Genomic DNA, 19,113 nt, shown 5'->3' with positions numbered 1-19,113 from the left:
TTGAGGTACCTGCATCCTCATTACAACAACAAAAAAAAAAAAGCAGAGGAACACTGAGGAAAACTGTTTCTGTTACTGTCCTGTCAAGGCATATATGTGCCATGATAAGTATGCCTGCATGTAAAAAAGGACAGGTAAATATACAGGCCAGTTTCTGCTCCCAAGTGAACACTTCACAAATAACCAAATAATTTTCTTAAGTTGGAGAGCTAAATGATGTGGTTCAGACATAGATAAGGATGGATTGTCTCTATATAGAAATGACAGGACATCCAAGCTCAGTATCTCCTAGTGCTAAAAGATAAAAAATGAGAATATTCTGCTTTCCTTTGAAATATAATTTGAGATCTTATGTAGTGCTTTCCAGGAATAATTACTATCCAACCTTATTTAAAGGAGAATGTACAAGTTTACAGTGGAATGCTATATTTTGTGCTGTGATATGGAGTCAAAATATCTTTCTTCAGATACATGAAATTTCTATATACAGGGAAGATATTTTAATTGTCTAGTGTGTATGGATTGATGCTAACTAACCTACAGGAGCAGATTACTTCAGGGCTGTTGGTAGGTAGCCTTAGGATCTTATCTCCTGTCACCTTACCAAACTGCACAGAGCAGCATGCTATCTAATGATCATTTGACATAGTGAAATAGTAGTGATTTGACATCACTTGTGTTTATGCTTTCCCAGCTGCTACTTGGGTTCATCCATCTCTGACCAATCTCTGCTGGTTGGGTATAACAGAAATTAGTCCTAGTAAGCTTACTTCAGAATCTCTTAAAAAGCTTTGAAATAGTTTTTCAGTAACCCAGCTTGCAATTTCAGAGTAGATGACAGCATAGTATGATGGCAGCAAAATTTATGATGACATAGACAGCAGCAAAGTTTATTGATGCTCATTTAAACTGATATGCCTAACTTATTTATGGCTTTACCACTTGTGAGCAATGTGGTAATCCCAAATGCATGGAAATTAATTTTCATATTGTATTTTATCACTAACTATTTTTCCTGTGCATGTATTAATTTTTTTGTAACAATATTTTCATGTATCAAGTTTACTCTCTTACTGGAACTAAAATTAAAATATGTAGAGCTTCTTTGTCCAGAATAATTGAAAAGCTTAATTTTAAAGAAAAAAGGCTAATGAGGTTAGAATAACAAACTCAGGCTTTGTATCAAGTGTCAATTCCTAAGAGTAAGAATAATTCACGGTAAAATTATGTAACATAAATTGTGTCATGGAAAAGGCCTGTTACTTAAACAATTTGTCTCCGTAGAATTTGCTGTTGAAGACAGTCTTGCAATAGTTACTGTATGCTGCAAAGAAAGTTGACAAGATGATCTAATAGTTTTTCTAACCTCTAGTGTGGTCCTTTGCCTGAAAAGGCAAGTTAATGCTATTTTTAGAAGTTAGCTGCTTTCATAGTTGCCAGCAATCTAGGCAGTGATTTCCATTACCATGCGATTGTTAAATTCTACAAATCTGCATTTCTCTTTTGAATTTTAGATACCATTCCAGGCAGACAGTGCATGTCCTCCTGCTTCTTTCTTCTTAGACAGTTTGCTAATGTCCTGATTTACCTCAACTCAGTCAAGGTTAGTATTATTATTTAGTATTGGTAGTAGTAGTCTAATGCATGTAATCACTACTTACGGAATTAGACTGTACTGTATGAGACACTATGTAAACATAAAAAGATACAGAAACACAACAGTAACAACAAAACACGGGAATGACAGTGGGACATAAGTGGTCAGTACAGCAAATGGATCAAAAAGTAAAGAAGCGGTTTATAAGATAGCATTGTGCAGCATGGTGGGCATGATGGTCTCATCACACTTGCAATTTAACCATTATCAGGCTTTCTGGTGGCATCACAGAAGATGAGGAAGATAATTAAAGGAAGACAATAAAAAAATTTGTGGATATTTATGGAGTGGGCAGCATGGAGGAAAAAACCAAATGTTTTCTTAAGATTTATCAAATGCGTAATGGAGATTAGTGTCACTGGTTAATAACTGGGGGCAACATTTTAATGAACAAGAGTGTGTAAGGAAGATAGGACATGAAGGACTCTGAAAGTAATAACGCTTATATTTTACAGGGAAAGCAGTCACTGTGAAGGGCTAAGATAGGGCAGTATTACCAAAGCAATAAGCTAAGAATATTATTTTTGCAGAGGTAATCTGAGTGGTACCCTGCAGGCAATGTTGCATTTTTCAAAGTAAGAGAAGGAGTTTGCAGTTACCATAATGCAGCATTATCAGATCACCAGTATTCAATGGATAAAATGGGTGCAACTTACAGATATCCAGTTACAAGTCAGATGTGAGGAAAAAGAGAGAGGCTGGAGTGTGATTATAGGGTGAAGTGATTGTAGTCTTGTTCCAGTGATTTGAAACTAGAGTTGTAAGAATTCTATATTTGGTAGGAAGAGGAATGAGAATCTAAAAAGAAATTATTAGGGAGATACATGAGATGAGCACAATTACAGTGTTCTAAGGAGGGTGAGATCTAAAGAAAAACATGTGGTTGTAATGGTGCCAAAAGCAGCTGATGGGTGAAAAATTATGAAGGTGTAGTGGTTTTAAACTTCTTCTGCAAAGAGGTTATTGAAGAAAGCCCAAGTGGCTGCAGGCACTGGAATGGCTCCACTGTAGTGGAATGAAGAGACACCCCACCACCACTCCAAATTGGAGTGTGTGTGTGTAATTGAAGAAAAGGAGAGCTGGAAACTAACAGTGAGATTTGTTTTGCCTAACTTGAGCCATCTAAAAGTCAGATTTCTAGTTATAACTGATCATCTCGTCTCAGTCTATAGCCAACAGAGGCAGATGGTAATTTCCAGAGGAGAATTCATCCTATGAATTTCTTATACTTATCTTAGAATGGAATGAGTCATCCCATAGAAATGCCCAGCTCTTTCCATTTCCTTTAAAAAGTTCTTAAACAACTAGTTCTAACCTGGAAAGGTTAAAGTTAAATGCGATTACTCACCACCTCCAAGGTATATGGGAAAGCTTACAAATGAGAGATGGAGAACAGTAGCGTCTGGGGAGGCAAATGGAGTTGTCATTGATATTGGAAAGTAAGGCTAGTGTTTGTAAAGGAAAGAGCCAGAAACGAACAAGGCACTAAACAGAAATTAAGAGGGTGAAAGTGAGCAATAGAGTGATCAGAGGATAGGTCAGAGTCATGAGGCAAGAGAAGCCCTACAGGGAAGGGGGTTAGGTGAGACAATTCTGCGTCTGTGAGGGTATAAAGGAAAGTGTTGTAGGAAGTGTTGGAAAAAAAATATGAAGGGAAAAGGAAGAGCACAGAATAGTCGGTGTTATTTTGTAAGATGTTAGTAAGAGCCCATGCAGAGGGAAATATAGGTGAGGGATAGATCTAATGTTTAAAAACTGCCAGGAGGGAGGCAGAAATAGTGACAGGTACTGGTATGCAAGCCTTCAATCCTGCTATATTTATCAGCTAGAAGAAGGAGCATTCTTACCTTGTTGGATTTGGGAGAAACAATTTTATTATGTGTGCATAGGAGAGGGGAAGGGTTATTTGACTGTTTGTTTGGATGTTTTGTCTTAAAATCGTAGATGTTTTGCTCAAAGTATGCAGAACTACTGTTGCACATTATAACATATGTAAGTGGATCTCAGCTTGCAAACTGGACTTGTCCACATATACATGCCTTTGGCATCAGTAGCCATATATCTGTTTTGATGTGACCCATATTTAGGCAAAGATAAGACTTTTTTTTTTAAATATTCCCTTGGTTTTCACAGTTGTAATGTGAATGCATTTATAAGGGTGAAACAAAATATTAAGCCAAGTAAAGAAAATTCAGTATGAAAAAAGATTCATGCCTTTCATTGCACAGTGGTCTACTCTTACTTGAAATACTGGCCACTACCTGCCTCAAATGCAGAAAGAAACATGAATCAGACCATAATTAGAAATTGAAATATTGTCTTAGATATTTAGAAGATATCATTTGCTATAGAGGGAAGCTAAGAAAATAAAATGATACAAAATGAGGATCAGAATAAACAAGTTAGATGTGAAAACTCCATTTATATTAGGAGAGGCTGAAAACACGATACAGCTTGCTGGAATTGCAGCAAATTCACAATGTCTTTTCCAAGAAAATGCATTTTGTCCCTCTCAAAACACAGTTGGTTTATGGAATTCATTGTCATAGTTCAAAGTAGAGTTGAGGTTGCAAGTTTGGGAGGTTTTATGGATTGCATCTAGCAAGTTGCAAAATGATCAAGCTTAAGTAAAATATGTATTTGTTAAATTCTTGAAGGGAATCATAAATACTGGTAATTGGAGACATAATACGGTTGATAATTAGCAAGGACTAAGGACAAAACTTTTCAGTATACTACCACTTTCCTTGCATGGTCCTTTTGAAGTAGTTGATCATTCTCATCATTTTTTAGCTGCTACTAGCCACTGCTCAGATTTACTTAGGTCATTCCCCTTCTCTTCAGGTCACACAAATGCAAATAATTCTTCCTGTACCATGTTACAGGCAAGGTTTAGGTGGCTTTACAGTCACCTTTGTGTTTCATTCACAGGAATAAATTTCAGTAGAATCTCTGCAGCTCTTTAAGTGGAGCTGTGCACTCTGTGAAGATCGTTTGCAGGATATTCTCTCAGGAAACACCACCTTCCTCCATGATTGATTAAAACTGCTTTAGGCATGAGAATGTCTCAAAGGACACCTTATTATAAATGTATTGCCAGCTGCCCTGGGGGTGACATTATAACACTGAGGATCAACTGACAAGACAAGCTAATTCAGGTTCAGCAGAGTTCTGGCCACAAGGAATGCTTCATTGTTCAACTGGGTATCTAGGCATCTCGTTAAAATGGACATCACTCAGAGCACAGTCAGTTTTATGAAAAGATTGAAGACTGCTAAAAAGACCACAAAGGAGTAAAGTCCCGTACATATAATGTGATTTAAAAAAAAAAAAAAAAAAAAAAAGAGGAGGAGGAAACAAAACATCTAGCTGCTGTGAAAGTGTTGCACTATCAGCAGCACTAGTTCATTTCTACTCGTTTTGTTTTTGCAGCAGGTCTGGTCTCTAGCACTAATACAACCAGGATAGAATGACACAGGTTTTTAGTTTGGTTGCTGACAGAGTTTCTTTTCTGTTTTAATTAAAAAATACAGTGGAGCCTATTAGAACAGAAGAAACTATTCATGCAGTAAAACTAGCATCTTGCTCACCAGCTTTGCTTTACCTGGGACTTGTGCTGATTCACACAAAACTATCACTGAGGAAGAATACAGTAAAGTGTTGTAATTCTCATATGGTGAAACCAGTTAGTTCACCCTAAGGGTACTGAAATGTTTTCACAAACTGAGCTTAAGATTGACCCAATTGGTTCATCCTCATGCTTTCACATAGCTGAATATATTTGCCAGCTTTTGGACCCTAACAGACTGTTTGGGTGAAACATAGACATCCGGCAAATGGTGGCAACCCCCCACCTCTCTCTCAAGGCACTAGCTTAATGTATGTGGGTGGGCTGGATCAGTACCCTTTGTTGACTGGCTGTGACAGGGTAGAGAAGAGGTTCCTCAAGTGTCCCTACATCATGAAAGAAGATAGCACTGCGAAAGGGTTTTCCCTCTTGCTTCCCATATCTTTTGTACAGTCCCAACGATGCTTTTTACCTCCTCCTTACTCTAATGAGGGAACAAAACAAAAGTTTGATCTCCCTACACAAGTTCTGTTTCTTTTATAGATGTTATATAAGGAAAAACATTTCTTCCTCTACACACCTTGCTATTTTGCACCCAGGAAGGCTTTTCTTGCAGTAACTATAGTGGATAAACCACCCTGCTTTCTTGCCACGCTCTTTCGTAAGCACTGCACCTCCCCTGGGCAGGGATCCTCAATCCCATCCATGCTTGTAGCTGTGATATTGTGTTCCACCTTACCTCTACCAGGTCTACCGGTGTAGCAGTGTGGGACAGTGCTGAATGCAGAACACACCCAGCTGACTTTTGGTCATCTGAGTTATACTTCAGTCTGGGCATCTGACCATGATCAAATCTAAGCTATTTGGGTCAAACCTAAACGTCGGGCTAACCTGTACCTGGAGTTATATTTCCTGCTTTGGCTCGTGCAGCTTTTCAGAAAAGATACGGCTAGATCAGCCTCATCTGTCATTAATCAGGAGTATCCAGTCTAATATTATGGGAGAGAAAAACTTAGTGTTGCACTTCAGATAGGGAAGGGTGCCTGTAAGCAAGGCTTGAGCTACAGTGCAGTACTGTGGCTTCACCTCCATCATGTGATCCAGTGTGTCAGACTAGCATCTGTCACATAACCAGATCCACAGTATCTCTTGTTGAACCTTGAGAAGTCTTGAAAAAAGACTGTTCATCTCCTTAAGCCATTAGGGAGTCAACTGCCTATTTACCACCCTAGTGGTGAAATAAGTGCTTGGGAGGTGAAAGAGACCATGGCAGCACAGCGTGTCTTCACATGCCCAAAGTGAAAATTATACCCACAAAAGCTGCCACAGCAATTTTGAGCTTGGAGCATTCTCCAGATCTCTCATGGTTTAGCACTGTGGAATGTTCCAGCTGTGTTTGTAGTCACGAATGTAGGATGGAAAGCCAGTCCATAATTTTCTACCCGCTGTTTATAAATGCTGTATGTTCATAATGTGGGTTTTTCTTTTTCCTTCCCATTGTCTTGATATAGTCTGACTCAGACTGGGGGGGGGGGGGGCGGGATATTTTTAATGTTGTTATACCATGGGAGGAGGGTTTTTTGTTTCATTTATTTGGGTTTTGTCTGTGTGGCTTATTTTCCAGAGTTACTTCTACAATGATGACACTTTTAACTTCAACTACGCCCAAGCCAAAGCTGCCATGGGCAATTTTAGTGAGGCTGAAGAGGTATGTATTTACTTTCTTTCAAAAACAACAATGGAAACATTTCCCACATACTCCCCTCTTTCCTTCCTTTTCTCCCTCCAGATCTTCACATTTGTTGAAAATAAGCAGGTTGTGTGGAACATCCTCTTCCTCTTAGAGGAACTGAAACTCTCAGTGAACACTATTCACAAAAGATTATCTTGCTAATCTTGTAATGTGAGGTATATGGGGAGTCATGCTGCTTGTGGTGCATCACAAGAGTGCTTGCAGCTATCTCTAATTGATCAAAGAATGCCCTCTTAATCAGATTTCCTACGCTTTGTCTGGGATCCCAGGCAGTCTTATTGTTCAGACTGACTAGGGCATGCTAAGTAAAAGACACTGAATAGTTAAGAGCTTCTAGGTGTCCCTAGAAATTTGTGTTTAAAAAAAAAAAATTCTTCCTCTGGGAGATGTGGGAGGAAAAGAGGAAGTGCTTGCTATCTTATTCAGCAGCATCCAGATGCAGCTGGAAGAGATTAACTTCTACACACAGCATTTTTTGTGTCTATGTGCTGTAGAAACTTAATTACAACTAAAATATGCAAAAGCAAATAGCTATTACGAAGATGGAAGCAACATTTTCCACAAGACCAGAAAGAAGACAAGCCAGAAAAAAAAACCAACCATGTGGTCTAAAGTGAATCATATAGGTTTGCTTGGTTTGGGTGGTTTTTTTTTGTTTTTCCTGTCTTTCTAACTATTTAACTCTTCAAGTTCCTCCACAACAGAGCCCTTCTAGGATTTTTTGGGGCGGGGGGGGGGCGTTGTTTTGTTTGGGCTTTTTTCTCCCCAGCAGCCGCCACCTTAATTTCTGTGACCTGAAATTGCATCTCTCTAAGAAAAATATCCAAGACCGACAGGCAAAATGGATATATATTTCAATTCACCTACCTTATTTTAGTTAGCTTGATGAAAATTCAGGTGAGTATCTTTTAAAACTATGCTAGCAGGCTATGCTGATTCGTGAGACTTTATAAAAATGATAATGCTATAAGTAAGCTTTAGCTGCAGCCAGGCAACAGAGAAACACAAAGGTGTAAACTGCTGTTAATCCACATTTTTTCCTCTTACATTCTTGCAAATGATTCTATATAAACTTGTGTTATGTAGGTGATGTATTTAAACAACAGAATTATGTAATTAAATTGATTAGTCTGGCCTAATGTCTGATCTTTGATTGTGATGACACTTTCATATAAAGATCACCCTTCCCCAGTGTCTCATAAACTTGTAAAATATCTCCACATATAGCACTTATTAAGTTATTTAAAAGCTTACCTGCCTGGACATAATGAAATAAAACCTTTGATAAAGTGCTACTTACAGTGATAATGCTTTCTTTTTATTTCTTCCCTCTTACCCCTTCCCCCCTCCACCCCCCAAATCAGGGGATCAGCAATGTCTAACCAATAAAAATGTCAGTAATCTGTGGAACTTGCTGTTCCAGTACATATATCTGCTCCTATAAAGGTATTTTGAGTTTTGCCAGTAGCATCCTAGTATAGTTACAAATAGACCTGCAGAGAGGCATAAACAGCTTTTTTCTGTGAGCAAAGCCAGAGTACATTTTAAAATGTATAACTTCCCCCCACGCATCCCTTTAGATGTAGAATGTAATAAACCTGTATTTGTACAGTAAGTTACAAAAGACAAATGTTTTGCCTCAGAACCTTACTGAAACTAAAATGGTTAGAAATGACTTATTGCTGACCTGGAATGATCTCTGACATGTATGGGGAGGAAAGGCTCATATATATATATGTGAAACTTCTGGTATTTCAAGAAGATGCTAATGTAATTGTTTGCATTGCTTTCTAAACAAACACATTCCAAATAGCTTTTCCCACAGGCCCAGTGTTCCTTTGTGCTGTTTGTGTTGCATGGCCGCCCACTGGCACTTGTTCAGAGCAGGCCACACCTTCCGCACAGCTTGGTGTTTTGAAGCTGCAGAAGTCCCTCGATAAGCATGGGACTGTTTGAATCCCCCACCTACCCGACACAGATACCCCTACACTGCACTTACATACCTTAACTTTTCTCATGAGGCAGTTGTTCGTGTGGCTTAAGCCTTAGCTGCATGTTGAAACGAGGCAGGTCTGCCTTCTGTTTGTTTAAAAGTACATGCATGTATAATCTTTTATCTTCCTTCTTCCTGCAGGTGTTCCTTTTGATCCAGAGTGAGAAGATAAAGAATGATTTTGTTTACCTTAGCTGGCTAGCTCGCTGCTGTGAGTCACTTTACTCTCAACATTGCAGAATACAGATCCTCCTCTATTGCATCAGTCTTGGCAATCCACTTTCCTAATTGAATTTAATGTTGTAGGTTGATTCAGGACTATGAAAGTGAAAAGCTGATTGCACTAGTTATAGCGTGGGTGGTTATTGCACCTTTCATACATCTGGCTTTAGTAAGCAATTACTGCTTCAGTGCAATGCTGTTAATAGTTCTGTCAGTGCAGCTTTGTCCTAACCAGTGAACCTTTTTCTTCTCAATTGTCTACTCAGTTGCTTGAGTGAATATTTTCTGTCTTAAAAGACTGAGTTACAACTCTGAAACATTCAGAATAAAACACAAAATAGAAGCATCCATAGTGGGTCAGGCCCAAGGGTCTGTCTACCTCCAAGAGTAGCCAATGTCAGATGCCTAGGGAAGAGAAGAATCAGGCAAGCATATGCGGTATTTTTCTTCCTACCACGTTACTCTTCATGTTGTTCAAACTCCTGTGCCTGGGGGATGTCCTTTATAATCTCCAGCATGTTTTTTCTTCCAAAACCTTTTTCATTCTTCCCTGGAACCCATAAAACTTTTGCTATGTTTCATATCCTATAGCAAATTTTATTTAGTTTTTCTGAACCAGTTTTTAAAACATTGCAGAGTACACCCCAGAACAGATATAGCTACAGTGCCACATGCAAAATAGTACAGAGGTGGGCTTTTCTAATGACTCGAGTCTGAGACTCCCTAGGCTAATTTGTTTTCCTTACAGTGGCTCAATACAAAAATGTTCTCTTCTCAAACAATTTTCAGTAGTTGCACTTGGAATGTAAATATGTATGTTTTGGGACATTATGCCCTATTGCAGATGTGGTCAAGATCTCAAACATCTTTCCAGACAGGCACATCACACCTATGGATGCTTATCTATGACTCTATTTTAGGACGTGCCAGTTTATTTCCTTTTTCATTAAGCTGCAGTATCTTCTTGTGTTTGAGTGTTTTATATGTGAATGTTTTATGTGATTTTTTTTTTTGATGGGAGAACTCCCATTGCAAAGGAAATTCATGGTTTGTCTGTGGACAGTGTTCATCCCTTTGATTCCATGCTATAAGATTTGACATACATCTGGGGATGCAGAACTTTTTGAAGGTGCTACTTATTATACAAGAAGTAGAATTAACACCATGTTATCAATTAAAAATTTTCTAGCTCTTTCATAGGAGTTGCTAGTTATTCTTGAGTGTGCCTTTTGCCATTCTGAATTCCTGCTGAAGTTTCAGTAGAGCTGCTGTATTCTTCTGTGTCTGTGTTGATTTTTCATTCCCGAACAGCTGCTAGAATTCTTTGCAGAAACAACTGTTCAGTGATGAATATAGTTATCTTTTTGTGTCAAGTATGTAAATTGCTATTAGAGCCTTCTGGATAAAAGCTGCTGTAGAAATTACAAAGCATTATAATACATTCATGTCAGAGTATGATTACGTATTGAATCGTAAACAATTCAATGCTGAAATATTTCCAAAGGGCAGAAAGTACCAGAGATGCATCTTTTTTGGATGCTAGACAGTATTTTTTTGTTTAATATAATTGTACTATTTATACCAAATTCTTCTTGAAGAGAAGGTAAAAAACCATTGAATTAGCACAGTACTCCATTTGTCTAAATAAATGGGTTGGTATTTGGAAATTAAGACCTTGCTGTTGGCCACTGTGTGTGGTATCTGGAGCTGATGAAAGAAAAATCTGATTTGGTGTCTTGCTGCCTCCTAAATGAGAAGTCACCATAAATCCTGTGATTTGGTGTTACGTGTTTATTGTTGATGATTGCCACACATTCTACCTGCAACATATGTATTGGCAAAGTGGGCACAGATACAATAAGCTAAACAGTCCCTCTTTGGAAAGAGCACAAGAGTGGTCCATGTGTGAACAGCCAGCTACTCTGTGAGTAGCTGGTAAGACTTGAAAAATAAAGGAATACTTAATTTCATTTTCTTTTCTCACAGTACTTAAATGAGTCTGTAATTACCAATATCAACCTCAGATTCAACAGAATGGGTTCCTATTTCCAGAAAATCAAATTTTAGAACTCATAGTGTTCGAACACCCTAGCAGAATTTCCACTAGCTGACATGGAAGATTCAGATTCTTTTATTTCTAATTGTGTGTAGCAGTGATGTTTAAAGTTAAACGCCAATGAAAAATTCTAGTCATACAGGCAAATTTAAAACCAGCACAAAATCTTGGGAATTTGGAAACATTTTTCCTAGTAGATGCGTAATGACAAGATTTATTATTCTCAGAGGGGCTTTGCTTCCCACCCCCACCCCACCCCCCGGCCTTATAGTTTGTTATGAATCATGGGAAGTGAGTGTTTAGACTGAGGTGGGCACCAAGTATTAAAGACCTCAGTTTTGTGCCAATTAAATTTTTTCTCTGTGTAAGAACACATAATCCTAAATCTCACCATCTAAAGGGATTGCCACAGTTCATTGTCCTGCAAAAAATAACTTCTCTAATGCTTTCCATTCTTTCCATAATCACATCTGAAATCATGAGTTGTGCTTATTGCTGTATCTGTGAAATATAAATTGAGATGTAAACACCATAATTATTCCTCTTGACATTGGTATTCTCTGATGAATTGGTTGTTATCGCTAGTAAGGCAGAAGATAAGGACAAGTTTCCCTTCTCAACCCCATGCTCCCAGGGTGAGGCATGCATTTACATTAAGCAAAGAAATTTAGGAACATTTATTCCACCTGCCATTGAGTTTTGTGCATAGCATATTGTTTTCACAATCCCAGCTTTTTGTTGTTATTGCAGATATTATGAATAAGAAACCACAGTTGGCCTGGAAGCTCTATCTGAAGATGGAGACCTCAGGGGAGTCCTTTAACCTATTGCAGCTCATTGCAAATGATTGCTACAAAGTGAGTCTTCTCTTTAGAACTTGGTGTATAACATGTTAATTCAGTGATTGTACCAACAGCCATTTCTTTGATACTTTCCATCATTGTCATCTCTAGTGAACTGTCTTTTATAACAGTGGGATGTCTAATAATGTAGATGACTTGGCAAGGATTAGTCAGTATTTTAACCTACAGGCCTTCTTGGTAGACAACCCACTGATTAAAATGCTGGTAAATTACCAGATGCTTGAGCTATCAATAACAATAACGGTTTCTTCTCCTAGCAGGGATTCATTGTTGGTAGAAATGACAAGAAACTTAGGAAAAAAAAATCTAGCATAGATTCAGCAAGGAGCCTCATGCTGCATTTTTTTCTGGGACAGTGGGTTTTTTTCCTTAAAGATGGTAATGGCAATGGGAGATACTCCTTTGCTGGTCATAAGGAAATGGAAAGAGAATTCCCACATCTACTATTCTATCTGCCCAAGTGGGGCAAAGAGATACAGGGTGCATGTAGTCATTAAGAATAAAACTACTCAGAAAAAATGGTGAGCTTAATTGCCTACAGCGGGATCCCTACTAACACATAATAATTCTTCTTTTGAACCTTTTCTGAGGGGACTTTTAAAGAGATGAGGTTAGACTAAACTGTCTAACATTTTTAAAAGTCAGGCTAGACAAGACAATGTCCACTTCAGTAGGGATGCTCTAGGCATTTTAGAACAAGTTAAAATATATGCTACCTTGCTTGTACTAAGCTTCTAGATTGTGTTTACTAGTTTTGATGCTTCGTGCTAATACACTGCTGGCACACCTCCAAATTCTAGTTTATACAAAGCTACGTTAGTAGTGAAGAGATCTTGGGAAGCTGATTACAATTCGGCCTAAATTCCTAACATCTAATTCTTCAGATGGTGTCTATAGACAGTGAGACTTAGCTCTGAGTCAAGTTTTTTTGCTGTTCTATAAAGCATGGAAAAAAACCACGAGAGCTTTCTCCACAGGATGATTGTAGAGGCATATATAAAGAAAACTTGTTGAGAGGATTGTAAGTGACACTATAGGAGAAAGAAATATTTATTGTCCTATGCAGACTACTGCTGTGCACGATTTCAGTTGACAGTAATAGGATGCTGTATCCGGCATCCTCTGTGCCATCTACAAGGATGATTGCACTGTGTTGGGATCTAGAGGAGTGGCAGCTCAGTGACAGGAGAAAAGGATGTTCTTTGGAGAAGTGTCATGGTGAGGCACAGGCCACCCACTTTTCAGAATGTATTGGCCAGAGCCAGCAGGTGGACTGAAGTTATTTGGGGAGCAACTGGTTTAGATTTAGTTTGAATTAAATATAGAATGTAAAGACAGATTGTGATTTTGTGATTGTGCAAATATAGTAATTCACTGTTTTAAGAAGGCGGATGGGAGAAGAAGAGCAGAACACAGATAATAGGTGTAAAGCTCATGGAGCTGGTTCAGTGGAGCCTAATAAGAGCTAGCAGCTGTTAGCATAGGCTTATTGAAGATACAGTGACCAAACTTGCCAGCATAGAAGAAAGATAGTAAACTGAGTCCTGTTGGAAAACCTCCCAATGATTCTCAGTTCAGCCAAGCTCCCCAAAGAGCAGCAATATCTGCCTACTATCTGTAACATTATTTTTTGCTGTTTTTCTTCATCTGACAAAGTAACGTTCTCAAAATCCTAACATGTAACTGAAAGTCAGAAAATCTACCTTGTGATCTCAAAAACATTCTTCTAAAACTGAGCAAATTGTCTCTTACATATGTTTCAAGTATTCAATCCACCATCTCACCCTAGAAGTCTTGATGCTCAAGCAAATGGCTATGCCTGTGGTGTTCCCTGTAGCTGCAATTTCTGAAAGCAAGTTAACAATCAGACCTTATGTAAAATCTCTCACTAGACCATTTTAAGTCTCACTTAAATCAGTTGATTGCTTTGCCTAAATTCTTCTCAAAACCTTATTGTACTCTAGAGGAGAAGCAGCTCCATGCTTCAGATTTATCTAGAGCTCTTAAAAACTGCACTTACAGGACTAAATTTTTCAGCCTAATTATGTGTCTATGTATGGCCATAAATGACTGCTCCAAAGACCAAGGAATTTCATTTCAAAAATGATAACTATAGTGTTACAACTTGTCTTTCTATTATATTGGAGGTCCACAGACAGCACCATAACTGTAACTTTAGAGGGCAGTCACACTAGGCTTCACTCAACAGAATGCTGAATGAACATAGATGGAGCAGGGTCAAGAGTGTCCTGAGACTAGGTGTAACTAGATGCCCCGTTGCTATGCTGATAGAATTTGTTCCGTGAGGAAGCTGGGATGCAGAAGTTCTGGCTAATTTCTTGCTGCTTTTCATGCAATAGCCTATCTTATCCATATAGGGAATGGCACATGACTTGGGGTGAAGCGTTTCCTGCTTCTATGTCAGGTAGAAGGAGGACATTAAACCGATATCTGCTTAATGGAACTAGATCAGATGCCAGTTTGGAGAAATCAGTACTCATTTTTTCTTTTTAGCTGACACACCTGATACTGTTTATACTTACTATCTTTATTCCTATGCATTTGAGTGCTTGCCAGTCACCTGTGGTTAAAATCACCATTTATGTGAAGAAAAGGGAATTATTACTCCTTCTGTAGTACCCGTGTTTCTCTGACTAAAATTTCCAAACGTAACTCCCACAGCCTGTCCTTTTTTCTCAGCAGATGCAGGCTTCCAGCCACCAAACGATGGGAGGTTGTGCTCAGTCTACCTTCTGAGCTCTCTCATGGGAAGATGCTGGCCACAAACAACATTGCTATTCAGGCTTGCCCAAGTGAAGAACACTCACAGTCATAGATAAGGTCCACATGAGTTATACTGACTTCAAAAGCCACAGTTACTGTGGTCACTCCTTTTGCTCAGGAACATTTTGGATTATAGAGTCTGCTGAATCTTTTTTTGTACTGTACTGTAACAGTGAAGAAAAAAATTTAGCTCTAAGTTAAACCCAGAAGACAACCAACTATGTATCTGTGACCATCTCTACATGAGGAAAATTGGTTCCATTTTCAAATGTTTGGACTAGTTTGAAGTTGATATTCTATCAAGGACTTTGGTATAGTCAGTATGACACTAGATAGGGCACCTCATAAAAAGAAGTTCTGTAAGCTAGTGTTATCTGTATATGCTCAAAACAACAGTGCTGATCGTTGCCAACTAATAAAGTTCACAGCGCAGTTTGTGTATAATATGTTCAAAGACATAGACTAGTAATGTTATAATACCACCTGTTTCCCTACATAGAACTGAAATGTGCCTGTTCTGTGTCACTTGCTGCCTGCAGAAAAACAGGAAAATGCACATTGCTTCTATGACTTACTGCTGATTTCAGAAAACTGAGCTCAAAATGTTTAATCACCTTCTGAAAGATGGCCATATAGTCAGGAATAATGTTTCACTTTCTGTGCAGGTGCGACAGTTTTACTATTCAGCCAAAGCGTTTGATGTTCTGGAGAGACTGGACAGTAATCCTGAATACTGGGAAGGCAAGAGAGGTGCCTGTGTGGGTGTCTTTCAAATGATCTTAGCTGGCCGAGAAGCGAAGTGAGTATTCTGTGTTGTATCTGAATTTATTTTGCTCTTTTCCTATTTCCAGTTAGCTGTAAGCCAGAATCATAATCTTAGCTTTAGGACTACGTATCCTCTTCCAATTCTTTATTGACCTTTCAGAGAACAGATGCTCTGGCCCGTGGTTCCATATGCAGTGTTCAATCTGAAGTGTATCTTCCACACCAACAGTTACAGAATATACGGTGGAGAATAACTTATCAACGAATGCTATGAACTGTAGGAAACCAAAATACGTTAGTCATTATACTAGGAAGAGCTAAGTTATAAATGTAGTATGTTCATGAACTGAGGGAAAAGAACCTCATTTCATGTTGATGGCTTAAGAATGGAAAACTGTCCCATGACATTTTAAAGTTCATAGAACAGAACTTAGAAAACATTTACTCAGTGCTGTAGGAAGGGCACGATTTCTCTAAACAATGAGTAGATGAGACTGTGTTTCCACTAGAATTTGCTTTCTGAAGACATTGTCTATGTCAGACAAATATACCTACTTGATGAAAGCTTAAAGGACATTATCTGCGTTACTGATAATTTTGCTGTCAGCCCACTTCACTGGATGGGAGAATGAGACAGAGTAGTGAGCTTGTATTTAAGAACTGTTCCCTCATGAGCATTCTGCGGTGATACCAGATGGCCATTCTCCCCTGGCCAAAGCTGCTGTTTCGTACATGACTGGTAGGTGTGTATCTTGGTTTCTACACCTTCCTTGTATTCCCTTCTCTGCTGGAATAATCTCATTAACTACTGCACCCTTCAAGAGCCCTTTTAGCAATTACTGCAGTAGATGCAGTAAAATACACATAGCTTGCCTGTTTTCCAATATGCATACAAGTTCTTGCAGTAAGGTAGCTGGCAAACTGCAGCTTCATACTGGCTTATCCTATTGGTAATGTTCATTTCCATGTTATTTGTATTTATATGTAAGGTGCTTTGACAGCATTAAGCTAGACATTGCCATACTGAAGACTAGCAAGTAACATTAAAGACAAAAAAAAAAAGAGTTTGCTTTGTTCCGGGGAACTATTTTGTAAGAGTAAGGATTTATATATAAATACATACACGCGCGCACACTAAACTCGAAACTAATTGCATTTTGCTGATTTTTTTTTTTACTTTTAATTTCTCTCCTTGTTGCAATTATATACAAGACTCTTGTTTTGGTTTGGTTTTTTTGTCCCCTGGGATCTCATCTACTGTGCATTTTTACCTATTCCTGCTCTGCAGATGAATGGACCTCTCTGTCTAGGAACCATGTTTTGCAAAATAGTTTGGATGTGGGTAGTTGTTTATTGTATCAGTTGGGTCTTACCCTCATTTAAATCTTTGCTTTTCACCTTTGTAGAGAGACTCTACGGGAAGTACTGCATCTTCTGAAGAGCACTGGTAATTCTCAAGTAGAATACATTGTCCGCATCATGAAAAAGTGGGCCAAGGAGAACAGAGTCCCTGTTTAAGTCAGTGCCACAAAATGAACTGGGTGAGTTACTATTGTGTGGGGATCTGTACAATGTGGGTCCTGGTTTCTCCTGTGCATTCTGGGTATCTCCTTTCTTGCAGGACTTGAGGCGATCAAGCAGGTTGAACCAGCTGAGCAACAGCGTAGTGCAGTGAGATTGCAAAACATTCAGCAAGTTGGTGTTTTGTTATTAAAGCTTTATTGGTACTTTTTCTGTTGCACCACTCTCTATTCCTCATTCAAAGTTTCAGGTTTTTAGTAGTAATTCTAACCATCTACAAGTCAAAGTGCTCCTCAGATGTTGCCCAGATTTCTCCACATGAGTTACTGGGCTGCTTTGTGGTTTTTTTTTCAGCAAGCCTTCCAGCCTCTGGAGAAGAATCATTTGTGAAATTACTGAGACAAATCTACTTTAGTAAGTGATGGAATGTGGCAAGTAGAGAGGTTGAGCGTGACAACCAAAAGCCAGTACTAAGGTACCAGATAATACATAAAGACTTCTATATATTACCTGTCTGGGGTAAAATACAAACTGTATTCTGACCACTGTCCTTTTCTGGATGAATCTCAATAATTAATACCTTCATTTCTTATTTTTGTCTAGAAGGATTGCTTTCTCTCTTACCATCTTTTTCAGAGCATGGAGATTTGACTGTGACTGTATTGTTCAATCTTGCTTTTGAGGGTTGACACTCAAAACATTTATTCATGTTAATATAATTCATTCGACTAACCCATTTAGTTAGCAGTCTGATGGATAAAAGAACTGGGTGTTTTGAATCATTTTCTTCATCATTTACCACCCTCATCAGCAATATATTTATTATACTTTTGGATTCATTATACTCTCCTGTGTTTTTTTAAGGAGAACAGTTTAGGGAGTACATAATTCTAAAAGAAGGCAGCAGTTGTAACATAGAAATGTATTATACGTTTTGTAGTGAAAAACATTTGCATATTATTTGTAAAAGGAAAATTTACATTTTGTAAATTTGTAAAATACTTATGAAGGGTTTTTTTATCTTTTGGGGGAAACTCAGAATACTGTATTCTCTACTGTCTGTGCTTTGATTAAAGCTCTTAATTGAATCTACAGTTGAATGTTTTGTTGGTCTGTGTTGCTTCATACTGCAGAAGTTGAAATAGTGTATTCATTTTGCTGTGGAAGAGGGCAGATTTGTGACTGGTCGTTAAATGCATGTTCAGTAATCAGTCGAAGGCAAGCCAATGGCCTTGGTCCTGATTTTATGGTAGTTTGCTGAAAATAAGGAGGCTGGGTACATATGGATCATATACACTTTTCTGTCATATAACATGTCAGTGTTTTTACTGCTTTGAGCAAAAACTGTGGGTATCATCATTCAGGTATCTAGAAATACATTGATAGTTGTGGTTACTTGCATTTACATGCATTTATGTCTAGAAAACTGATCCATCATACTAGCAACAATATTAGACCCTTTCAGCAGGGACAGGGGCAACTTTACACTCTCAAAAAAGATGTGAAGGTAGCAGTATTTTCACTGAAAGCAGTTACAAAACACATTCTACTTCTAAAAGGCATTTTTCTTTTCCCTCCCTATTTAATTAACTTGGAAACAGATCGGGAACACAATTATGAGTCTTGGTACAAAGCTTGAAAAAGTCATGTTGGTGGCTTTGTAGCAGATGTTAAATGCATCTAATTACTCCCTTTATTGCAGCTTAACCTGCAGGAGACCTGAAGAGCATCCAAATCCATTGCAGACCATTTTACATGTTGGTTGAATCTTCTGAAATAAGTGTGATGGCATTGCAGAATAAGGGCTTGGGGACTAATTTTAAATTCTCTGTCCGTGACTAGTGAAGAAGTTTTTGAAAACCTCACCTTTATTCACTATAGTCATAAAGTCATATTTGATATGCTAAATAATGTGGGGTTTAGCACAGTGC

General features: G+C 38.3%; 1 protein-coding gene across 8 annotated transcripts in view; it reads left to right on the top strand.

Annotated features, from left to right (window-relative positions):
- TTC26 (tetratricopeptide repeat domain 26) overlaps positions 1-19,113 on the top strand; it is a 53,986-nt gene that overhangs the window by 31,898 nt on the left and 2,975 nt on the right. For 3 of the 8 annotated variants that reach the window (XM_030003112.1, XM_030003110.1, XM_030003109.1), the window contains exons 13-18: positions 1,515-1,603; positions 6,850-6,933; positions 9,113-9,182; positions 12,000-12,106; positions 15,562-15,695; positions 17,068-17,202. In XM_030003112.1, the coding sequence (XP_029858972.1) occupies positions 1,515-1,603; positions 6,850-6,933; positions 9,113-9,182; positions 12,000-12,106; positions 15,562-15,695; positions 17,068-17,179 (596 nt within the window). In that variant the 3' untranslated portion in view covers positions 17,180-17,202. Of the gene's footprint in view, positions 1-1,514; positions 1,604-6,849; positions 6,934-9,112; positions 9,183-11,999; positions 12,107-15,561; positions 15,696-17,067; positions 18,275-18,884; positions 19,112-19,113 lie in introns of those variants that run through there. The other 5 variants (XM_030003111.1, XM_030003108.2, XM_030003107.2 and 2 more) reach the window with 5 other exon arrangements.

The sequence above is a fragment of the Aquila chrysaetos genome, chromosome 26 (genome assembly GCF_900496995.4).
Source record: "Aquila chrysaetos chrysaetos chromosome 26, bAquChr1.4, whole genome shotgun sequence".
Classification (NCBI taxonomy): Eukaryota; Metazoa; Chordata; class Aves; order Accipitriformes; family Accipitridae; genus Aquila; species Aquila chrysaetos.
Note: the sequence above shows the minus strand (reverse complement) of the source record. Positions and strands in the feature narration are given on the sequence as shown.